This window comes from Macaca mulatta, chromosome 3 (genome assembly GCF_049350105.2).
Source record: "Macaca mulatta isolate MMU2019108-1 chromosome 3, T2T-MMU8v2.0, whole genome shotgun sequence".
NCBI classification, from domain to species: Eukaryota; Metazoa; Chordata; class Mammalia; order Primates; family Cercopithecidae; genus Macaca; species Macaca mulatta.
The window spans coordinates 162,291,373-162,303,579 of NC_133408.1; the positions used below are offsets into that span (position 1 = coordinate 162,291,373).

At 33.6% G+C, this 12,207-nt stretch overlaps 1 protein-coding gene across 8 annotated transcripts in view; it reads right to left on the reverse strand.

Annotated features, from left to right (window-relative positions):
• CADPS2 (calcium dependent secretion activator 2) overlaps window positions 1-12,207 on the reverse strand; it is a 572,739-nt gene that overhangs the window by 202,989 nt on the left and 357,543 nt on the right. For all 8 annotated transcript variants that reach the window (XM_028846226.2, XM_015134824.3, XM_077997218.1 and 5 more), the window contains exon 9: window positions 6,007-6,073. In XM_028846226.2, coding sequence (XP_028702059.1) covers window positions 6,007-6,073 — 67 coding nt within the window. The remainder of the gene's footprint in view (window positions 1-6,006; window positions 6,074-12,207) is intronic.

The window sequence follows — 12,207 nt, forward strand, 5'->3', positions numbered from 1 at the left end:
GAATGAGCCAGACATGAGGAAAATAAAAGCTGTAGAATGTTCAGAATTTCTACAGAGGGGGTTAAGGGTGGCCTAACAAGCTAGGTGGAAGAAAAGTAAGGGACTTAATCCAAAGGTGTATTTACACAACAATGACACTTAAAAATAACCCCAGTTTATATATTTATTTGAGGTGCCTTTGGTGGGGCTATCTGGTGACTTGAAGGTGCTAAACTCCTACTCTTGGCACTGTAATTAATCTGAGGAAAGAGTTTTAGAAGTCAAGATGTAGCTCAGTGACACGAAATAACTATTCAAAGAGGAAGCTTGAGGCCAGAATATTTAGGACCTCCTCTATGAGCTATTCTAAGTGCAAAGGGAGTCCCTGGAAGGATTTAAGCAGGAAATTGTCATAATGTGAGTTATGCTTCAAATAGATCATCCCACAATGTGAAGAACAGATTGTTAAGAAGGATGGAAGTGGAAGCAGAGAGAACAGCTAGGATGCCATTGTAGGAATCCATGTGAAGATGATGGTGGTTTCAACTACTATGATAGTGAAGAAGATGGAGATGATGGGATGTAAATGGAATGTTGTTTTTGCTATGGAATAGCAATCTTTTCTGCCATGAGGATAAGGAAAAAAGAGGGATCAAACATGACACCTAGGTTTTTATTTAAGTATGTTCAAATAGAAGTCAATTTCATATTCCTTACAGAGGTTTGGGAAGGAACCTAAATTAAAGGAGGAATATTCATTTACTTAACAAATATTTACAGATTCTCCACTATGCACAGATTCAGACACACTACTTGTGTAGGAGATTTTATACACATACCTGTAGATATAAAGACATATATATGCATATGAATGCATACAAATACACAGAAATACACATGTACACACTCAGAGCAATTTGAAATGGAATCTTGTAGAACAATTTTCAAAAAAAAATTAAGCTCACAAAATGTAAACGTTTGTGAATTTTTAGCCAGCAATTATTTCATTTCTATAAGAATACTCCCACATATATATGAAGATTAATATACAAGAATTACACATATATTGATAGTGGCATTACTTTTTTCTCCTCCACAACAAAAACAACATTCAAAGTAGCATTGTTTAATTTAAAAAACTTAAATGTTCAAACAAGGAGGACTGTTAAAAGTATGTAAATTTATAATATAGAATCCAGTTATTTATTTATTCACTTAAAAGGTTTTTTTTGGTTGTTGTTTGGTTGTGGGTTTTTTTTTTTTTTTTTTTTTTTTTAAGACAGGGTTTTGCTCTGTTACCCAGGCTAGAGTGCAGCAGTGCAATCATGGCCTACTGCAGTCTTGAACTCCTGGCCTCAAGTGATTCTCCTGCTTCAGCCTCCTAACATGCTGGGATTCACAGCACCTGGCATTAAATAGATTCTTATATGTTGATATGGCAACTTCTCATGGATATATTTTAAAGGGGAAACAAAGCAACTCATAGAATAAAAATACATGAAATGATTCCATTAGGAATGAGTGGATGTGTGTTTCACACAGTGATGAATTAAAGGTGCCTGACTCCTTCCAAACAAGTTTGGAAGGCCACACTACTACCAATGGCTACTTGAATACTTTTGCAAAGGATAGTAGACTAAGGTGGTAGTGCCAGCAGGAGTGTCGAAGAGGCCTTTGATTTTCTACCATAAAAATTGCATGGTTTGATTTTTATCCTACGCTGAGCATGTCCTGGGTTTGTAAATTTTAATCCAATTTAAAGCATAAAGCTAAAAAGTCATTATGCCATGATTTTCTTGATTTGGCAACAATGTGTCTGTTCATTTCACTTTATCTTACTGCCATAAGCAAACATCAGCTAGTGTCCCAGACTAAACCTGGAGCATATAACTGAATTTCACGTTCTTCAGGTGGTAGTTTCATTCTCAAGTGAGTGAGAGGAGTCAGCTGTAGTGGGTCCCCATGTGTGCTGAATATTTCAGAAATCATAGGATGGGCAGCCACTTCTTTATGTTGAAAGCAGATCTTGATGACATCTCACTAACAGAGTGCCTCTCATACATCTGCAGCAGGTATGGATCACTCTGTGGCATGGCTGACTGTTTACATCCCATGCCAACTCAGCTGATATGTAATTAACATTATGTCTTGATAGCCTGCTGTTGTTTGCAGCAACTTCAAGTCATGATTCTGACACATCAACAACAAGCAGTGAACACTTTGATACAAGGCCAAAACAATACAGACGTCTACTCAGTTTCCAATGATGTCACAGTCAGTGGCCTTCATGAGCACAGGACTCATTATGTCATCACTCCCTGGCCATTTTTCTAATAGAGTAACACTGTTTTGTACTTCTTGAAATGAATGATCCATAGTGATTCATCATGTATCTGTTTGTCTTCAGATCAACTGTAGTTATGAGCATCAATGTAATCATAGCAGTATGGCAGAGAAAATAGAAGTTTGACAGAACTGGATTTGCTTGACTCTACCACTTACTAAACTGCCCAATCCTAAGTAAGTTCCAAAACCCCTCTTTGTATTATTTTCTTATCTGTACAATGGGTATAATAATAATACCTACCCTCATAGGCTTATTCTGATAAGATAAAGTATTACAAATGTTTTACATAAATGCTTGCCACAAAGTAATTGCTTAATTAGATTTAATATAGCAATAATTATGTTAATTGGGGAGTGCTTCAGAATTTTTTTTTTTTACTACAGAATATAGAATACCTGGGACATACATTTTTGAATAGGCATTAGAATATAAAATGAAGTAATACTTGGTTTTCTCAAATCTCAAATTCAGAGTGTTAAAGGTATCAAATTATTTTATTATAATGAACTACAATATATTAAAGTATCTTAAGTACTTTACACCAATTATATCATCCAAATCTAATACAAAAACACTGAACAAGCACAAGAAAAGTAAGTAACAAACATATACAAGTTTAATTCTGGTAGTATTTCAAGCATATTCTTCAAAATCACTGTTCTTTCAATTTGGCTTGAACCAAAATTTACCTTCATTAAAAAAAGAAGCCTCTTAGAAAGCATTAAAATCTATTTATTACTATAACTACATTGGCATCAGAATATAAACAGATACCAAAATGATCTTACTTAGAAGCCAAAAAAACACTCAATATTAACAAATCATTTATTTTCCCACCTTTTGACTCCAATTTAAATGTTTACATGAGAGTCTTTGAAAAGTCTTTTCACCTCAGTGGCTCCTCGAGTGTTCACTTTGAACAATGACTTTGCAGCTGGCCAAACCTTACTCTCAATCAATTTTTATGAGTACAAATTCTTGAGCTGATGGTTGGATTTCCAGCGATATCACTCATAATACACACTCACAAGTGGTGATGAGATTCACATTATCAACAGAGCACCATTCTGCCGATGGCAGCGGCAGACACAGCAGGGGTATACACTCCTCCCTATGAAAATGATTCCTTCACCTTTCAATAATGCAGCCTGCAGGTATGGACCTACAAACTATGTGTGGATAGAATCAGAGCTGCCTTTAAAAATACTAATAAAAACTACCCAGTTCCTCCCAATGGGTCATTCTCATTGAATCTCCATACATACCCATCTTGATTTTGAAGTGTGTACCTTCAATTTGCCTTCCTGTTACATTTGGAATTGAATGGAAGATTCACTTGTGTTTAAAACTTGTCAGAATACTGACATAGATTCTCAGTACATTTGGGCATGGAATTCTCTGCATGAATGCATGTGGATATATGCACATATATGTGTGGAAAGTAAATATATAATGCTTAAACATGACTTCAAATTTTAAGAAGAAACCTCAGGTAGAATAAATTCAAATTCATTATAATTTGGTGGTACTTTCTTAAATTTAAATTATGAAACATATGGGTTTGCCTACTTTGAATTAACTTCGATAACCCTTTTAAAATGTAAAGCATATTTTTGTTATTGAGAAAACACTTTTAGCTCCCCAAAGACATGGTTAATCTTCCCCCAAAAACACACCAATTAATAGTCTCAAAGTATTACAATCCCTTCCTTCATTTCTAAACTCTCTTATGAGTAATAATCAAAGTATATATATTTGCCTTATAACTTCTGAGTCTTATGATCATATGCTAGAAAATAAGATAAGGGGCAAAGGATTACTTGGAACCTTACCTGGCAAAAAGCATGAGGTGATCATTTGACCTCTTAAGACTAATCTGCAAAAGTCTAACTTTCATATTCAAAAAATCAGTTAAAACAATCAAATAATAATAATAATAATAAAACCAGTGACTAATGCAAATAACATACTAAACATCTGTGGTTATTGGGTTACATTCCCATGTTCTTTCATACCTATTTCCACCAGTTAAGATCTATGCTTACTAATTTAGCTGGGTTTGTTCCCAAACTAGTTTATGCTAAAAACATTAGCTACTGAAATTATGTAGTTAAATGAGATTTTACATAAATGCATAAAATAACTGAAAAAGCTGCTGTTTCCATGAAAAGTCAGCTGAATGCTTTAGAAAAACTTGATAAAGACAAGTCACTAACACAACCTTGTTGAATTAGATATGAGTGAAATATATCCACAAGATATAAATAAGCGTCCAGAAATATATACTAAAATTGCTTAGGAAATGCATTTAAATTCATGCACCAATGTAAGAAACTAAATGTGGAAACTGTAGAAGATGCCTTAAGGTTTTTGAAAAATAGATCACTCACAACCCCAAACAGGTAACCTTTTCAAAGCAAATGCTAGGGCTCTATATAAAAAAATTAAATCTGTGTGTGCATGTGTACGTATCTTTTATTAAAGTTGACCGACTATTAGTTCTAATCACGTAAGAAGAGATTACCTTTTAGCTAGGAAAAAAAAATAGGCTGGTTGTTTGCCATGTAGATAAAATTACTTTTCACTGAGTTTTCACACTTTTCATGGAGTTACCAGGCTATCATGGGACATCAATAAAGTAATTTTATCCAGCAATTGATGGATGGCTGTACGTACTCGCTGGAAGACAGCAAATGATCATTTTCCTTCCTTGGCATTTTACCATGTCATTCTGATCTAGTCCAGTTAAGCTTGTTTAATGTGTGCCATTGGAATCAATGAGATTTTTACAGAATGTTTTGTGTTAAGAATTCCAAGAGTGATACTCTTGTCATATATTGGGAACAAAATAGCTTGGATTTATCATGGACTGGAGTGACTATTACTTAGAAGGGTATTCTTTAATATAAATTTAACTTAATTAGTATGAGCAAAGTTATTCATGATTACAAAAGAAGAGTCAGCCAAACTGCACGTTCTGATATATGTTCAGAATCCAATCATAAACAAATATATACCAGGCAAGTTGACTTAAAAACATATTTATGTGAACAGGTGATTTTTTGGCTTATTTGTACTAAATGTGGCATATTTGCATTAAATGGCAGCATATTTGCATTAAAATGCCAGTTAGTACAAATATAATATTTATATCAAAATGAATGATTGTATGTATTATGCTTTATATATAAAATATAGAATGATGCAGTGGTTCTCAAGGTATAGTCTTGGAATCCCAGAGATCTCCAAGATCTTTTCAGAGGGTCTACAAGGTCAAAACTGTCTTTATAAGAATATTCAGAAGTTATTTGCCTTTTTCACACTTTTTCTCCCATTAGTATAAATTTGAGTTTTCCAGAGGCTACATTTTATCTGATATTGCAAAAAACTGAATGCAGCAGCTGATGCAAGAATACAGTTACCTTCTATTAAGCCAGAGGGTAAAGAGTACAAAAGCATAAAACAATGCCACTTATTTCGCTAAATTGTTTGGCTTGGAAAACAGTTATTTTACATAAAAACTTTAGTGTTAGCATGTAATGAATGTACTGCTTTTATTTAAAGTGGCTTAAACATATTTTAATTTCTAAAACAGTAAATTTTGATAGATATAACCCACATAAACACATTTTGAGAGCTGCTATCTTAGAGTGATTATTTAACAGGAAAAAAGGACTAACCTGAACTAGAACAAAGTAACGTTTTTTCCATCTTTTCCAAACCTTCTGTCCAAGGGCATACAGATATCTGGAAAGAAAAACAAAAGCCAAAGAATACTTAAGATGAATAATGTTGCGCTTCCATGTAATCATATTTCTTCCATAGGTATTTATTTTTGAGACCAGCCTGCTAAAGGCAAAGTTTAGCTCATTAGGAAAGTGAGACAACATGCAGCTTCTGTGTTACAAAATGAGTTAGCTTATTCTCGGTTCTCGAAAGGGAATTGATTTATGTGACTTATCAATTTGTCAGTCCTTACCACAAATTGAGCAAAGTAGGAGTTAGAAAGGATAATCAAAGAACCAGTAGTAATTTTATTCTTACATGCAATTCTTAGGAGAGACAAAGGCTATTAATTGAGGACAAAGTTATCAATGCTTCAGTTCTCAGGTGACTGGAGCTGAGTAGTGCGGCCTGAGGAGCAGCCAGCTGCAGAGCCAAGAATCCAGGGTGAAGGGTCACTGTCCAGCTGGGTGACCCCAAAATGTGCCTGCACCAATCTCAGTCTCCATGTCCTCACCTATCCAATGAAAGGATGGATTTGCTGATTTCTAAGGTCTCTGCTAGCTCCATCCTTATGGGATTTACCTGACTTATGAAAGCATCTCACTGCAAAATTTTTAATTACAAAATTCAGATAGTAATGAATAGCCATTGTGTAGTTTTACATAGTTTCAACCACGGCTTTTCTTTAACTTTGCATTGACCTTGTAAGCTGGATTGAAATGATTAGCCAATCATTTGAGAATATTATTCTTACTGAATATACAGGTGATATACTGAAATATCAGGGAGGAAAAAGAATAAATTAAAAATTAGTGTGACCCTGTTGTGGAGAGCTATTCCAAAATTATGCCACAAAATTATAAACACATTCCCTACAAAAGTGGAAAATATTGCTAGTTTAAAATATGACAGGTAGAGGCCTAATTTTAAAATTAAAGAAAGATTTTTCAATATTTTATCATAATTCTTTATTCTGAAATGAAGGATTCACAGTGCAGAGGCTGTTCAAATAAATTTATATATAATTCTGAGTGATTTTTTAAAAAGTATTATGATTAACTATTTATTGAGGGGCTTAAGATTTTTAGACTTCCACAACTTTTAAAGCTAAAATATTAGGCTGAATCTTTAGTTTCTGTCTTATTAAAATAATCCTATTTTGCAAAACACAACAAACATACTGTTTTCCCCTCTCCCCTCTTTAGAAACAGTGACAAAGGAAGTTGGCTAAGGTGTGGGGAATGAATGCACACTCATTCACTACTAGTGGGAGTGTAACATCTTGGGAGATGATCTTTCTATAGGATAACATGTCAATACATAGAAACAATCATACTCTTTCATTCCCGAATGTATTAAGGTAATAAAGAGGTGCATATAAAGGTGTATGCTGTAGGGATACATAGAACAGTGTTGTTTATATTATTGGAAACTGATAACAAATGTCCAGCAGCAGTAAAATTATTCAATGCATGCTGGCATATCCACAGAGAAATACCATGTTGCCAATGAAATTATGTTTTTGATAAAATTAATAACATAGAAAGTATCACATTGTGTAATATTATATGAAAAGAGTAGGATTCAAAACTACACACATAGTTAATGATTTGGAACTTGTCAAAGAATATGTAAAAATAATTCAAAAATATTACTAATAGTATCTCTGAGTGGTAGAGTTATGGCAGATTTAAGTATTCTTCTTAATTCCCTGAAAATTCCCAGAAATTTTCAGAATCCACGGGGAAAAAAAACATGGAGTTACTAAAAGTCAAAATAAAAACAAAGTTCTTGCACTGTAAAACATCACCCAAATGGTCCAAACCAATTATATATTTTCTTTCAGCACATCAGCTAACTGAAGTGTTTGGTGAACTTCTATTCAGCATTTATGATATGCCCTTAATTCATTCCATCATCTGTGCTTGTGGATGGAATGTGAATTCATTTCATGACTGGCTGAGACATTACTGCTCTTATTCTTACCTGTTCATTGTTTCTTCTCAAGGACCCCTTAAAACCCTTTGCTCCACCTTTGCTCTAGCTTCTAATTTCTTCTCTGTGGTTCTAGTGACAGGTATTTAGTTGCTCTCTTTCTGTCTTTCCTCTGCAGTTTCCTGTTTTGAAATGCACATACCCAAGCTCTTATTTCAGGGTTAACAGCAATGACCTCTGGAGCTAGATACTGTGGACATGACAGGTGCCCTCCATGAAAGTGAACTAGCAAGATATGCACCAAATAGCTGGCTCGGAGCCACAGAGAGCATCTGGAATGACCTTTGCCTGGAACCACAGCCTGCTTCTCAGCTCTTTAAAAGTGTCTCACTTTGTAGACTGCTGGGCAACTGGGTCATATAGAAGTGAAAGTAAATAGTGATACACAAACCATCAACACCACAAGCTAACTGACTCAGTGTCAGTCTTGCTGACAGTGAAGGTCCTGCATAAAGAATAATAATCAGCTGCAACATCATCAAAATGATGGATTAACAAATTTGCTTAAAATGTTGGGTTACTTTGAAGACAGAAAGCAGGGGGACAGAGGGACTAACGATATGGGAAAACTCTTATAATGTTATGTTTTAAAAAGGCAGTCACACGAGTTCATGTTATATGCATAGAGAAATATGTAGAAAAATGCAACAAAATGTTAATCTTATAGTTAATATCTCGTGAGTGAAATTTAAGATGAATTTCATATTATTCTTTATGCCTTTCTATATTTCCACTATGTCTACATTGGCCATGTCTTCCTTTCACTGTTTGAGTAAAGTTTATTGGTATAGTTTACACAAAGTAAAATTTACCTGTTTCAGGAATCTAATTTGGTAAGTGTTGACACAGTCATGTAACCACCACCACAATCAACTTATAGAACATTTCCACCTCCCCAAAAGTCTCCTTATGCCCTTTGTGATCTATCACTTCCTTACATCCCTAGCTCTGGCAACCCCTCATTTGATTTCTGATCTTATAATTTTTCTTTTTCCAGAACAACATATAATTGGAATTATTCAATATGTAGCCTTTCTGTCTGACTTCTTTCATTGAGTAGAATGCTTTGGTGATTCATCCATGTTGTTGTATGTAGTTAATATCAGAAGCCCACTCCTTTCATTGCTAAGCAATATATTCCATTGCAGGGATTCGCAAGAATGCGTTTATTCACTAGTTGGTGGACATTTGTTTTCACTTCTTTGGATATCATAAATAAAGCTATTAGAAACACTTGTGTACAAGTCTTTTTGTGTAAGCATGTCTTCATTTCTCCTGAGTAAATATCTAGGAGTGGGATTGTGGGGTCATATTGAAAGTACATGTTTAACTTTACAAGAAACTGCCAAATTGTTTTCCAAACTAGCTATACCATTTTGAGTTACCATCAGCAAATGTATAAAGGTACATCTTACTTTTGTAATCAGAAAAAGTTACCATTATTAAATATTTGGGGGATTGTGGTCATTATTACTATAAATATGTATTTCTGGTATGACCAAGTTGAGTACTTAGAGACCAAAGATAAAGTCCTTTATCTCATTATCTTGAGTACAGTGGAGACATCCTATAAGCTTTCATGCTTAAATGGGTTTTCTAGTTTCCAAGGTCATTCTCAAGTTTTGGAATTTAGAGTAGTCTAAATTCCTTGTAGATGGGTAATCCTTTTACCTCAGAAGGCCTGGAATGTGGAGGGAATGAGGAAAATGGAGCAAAAATCTTTTTACTATTTGGTAACTATCAGATAATCCATTTATTAGAAGACATCTACAAAACTAAAAAAGCATTTTCTCCTAACCCATCTTATGACGGCATTGCTGTTGAATTACTATTCTTTGTTGTTTCTTAATGTTCAGTGTTAGGTTATAATTTTTTTATGGTATCTAAGGCCAAAAAGAGTTCTATTTCAGAAAAATACATGAAAGTTACATTTAACCTGATACTATGCTCTACTTAGGCAATAGATTTTGTTCATTATATTTACAGGCTCCAGTATCCTTAATTACAGAAAAATGAGTTACTCTATATAGAAAGACTGTATATATATCTATAGCCAATTTTTAAAGAATCTGCATATAAAAATCAAGTTGACTTCAAACAGTTAGAAAATATAACTTGATCTTTAATGATTAGGAAGAATCCCATAGCATCTGAGAGTCACTGTTATAAAAATAAATTATAACTGCATAATGCTGTAAAAGGAAAATGAACAGCTGATAAAATTAAATATAACCATTTATTTGACATACAATGGAAATGGCATTAATTTAACAGATCTTTGATCGCTACTAACTTGTCTTAAAAAATCCATTTTTAATGTTATTATCATTTGCATTCTGGACAATTGGCATTTTATTGCTTTATAAAGTATGAGTCTACCAAATAAACATATAGAAAAATATTATCTAAGAAATGTGTGTGTCAGGCTGAACAGAGAGTACCTCGGCTAGGTGTACTAGAGATTTGCTAGCGGGTCTATGCTGCAGCTGTATTCTCCCTCAATATTTTGTAACCTGCTGAGTCATTACTAGCTTCCTCATGATTGTATGATTAACTCAAAGAAGTTTTTTTTTTAAGGGTATGTAAATGAGACCTGTCAAATACCAGTCAAACCAAGAACACACATTTAACTTGGTTTTATGTGACAATTTACAATGTTATCCAATAAAATAAGTATCTATCACACAGCATGAGAGAAGCATTTTCTAACGAGTACTGTGAATTTTTTTCACCTGATCTTGAAGAGGAAAGCAGATTTTGTGTGTGTATGTGTGTGTGTGTGTGTCTGAGGGCTTTTTAACATTCATTTCCACCAACCTACAGAATTTGGTTTTAAATATTTTGTTGTCATCTTTGTCAAATTCTTTTAGTTAAATCAGAAATGAATGGAAAAACAAAAGAACACAAATATCATCAGTTTTCATGGCCATGCTACATTCTCCAGTACTCTATTATGGCCCTGGGTTGGCGGTGGCGGTGGGGGGAAGGGGGGAGGTGGAGGGAATCCCTAATCAAAGTTAAATTTGATCCAATAATTATTTGAATGGGGTTAAAAGAGGTATTCCATTGTACATGACATTTTTAGAAGCACATATTTCCAAAACTAATTTAACTATAACACTTTTTCTATTGAGCTATTTCCAATGCATCACAATACTCATGTAACTAGAGTGTTTTGGATTATTTTAAAATAACCGCTCAGATACTATTTAAAGTATTTGTTTTCATGAACACATCCAACTTAAGCAAGGTATTAAGAAGTTGTTCCCTTTGAACAACAACAACAAAAAATTGTCTGCTTAACTTTAAAATCTTTTCTTCTTGCATGGGATTAGGTAACAAAGAAATTAGCAAGCACTGACACAAAGCTCGGATTTAACAGACAAGAGTAAAGCCTGGAAGCATTTGGTTCTATCAGTCAGTATAAACATAGCAATAATCAGAAAGTATTAATGCCTCTTCTGGGTTATTCCAAATGCAGAGCACTATTTGCTCCAAAGAAACACACATCTGATTGCTAGGAAATAAAGCACAAAGACAACTAAATATATACCAATTTCTTTCACCTATGACTTAAAAAAAAAAAAAAATCCAGCTATTCTTAGGTCACATTGTATCATGAAATATCAGAGATATGAAGAAACTAAACTTTCAAATTTTTGATTATATATTTAATATATGATTTAGAAGTGTAGAATATATTTTATGCTGTTTGGAAAAAAAGTCAAGAGAAAACAGTTTTTTAAATGGTATTTGCCTAATTGATTCTTTTTTTAAAGGAAATGGCCAGGCCTTAAGCCAAAATAGCTACTACCAACAAGGCAAATAGTATATTTTAAAAATCTTCTATATCTATAGTTACATATAGTCAGTAGAGTATCTCAGTACCTACATTAAAAATTATACAACCTTTTTGGCATCTACATGATTCTTAAAAGAGTCAACTATTAATAAGGTAGCTGGAAGACAACACCACAATTACTTCTAAAAGCTTTCATTTGTGAACAAAAATAGTCTTTATGAAATCCATCAGAATGTTCTGTGACAGTAGGAACAAAAACTTTTCTTTAGAAAGACTTCCTGATCATTAACATATGTATTTTAGTACCAATAAAATTGTTCTTGGCAATAGATTTATTAAGTAAAACGAAGTTTAGTAA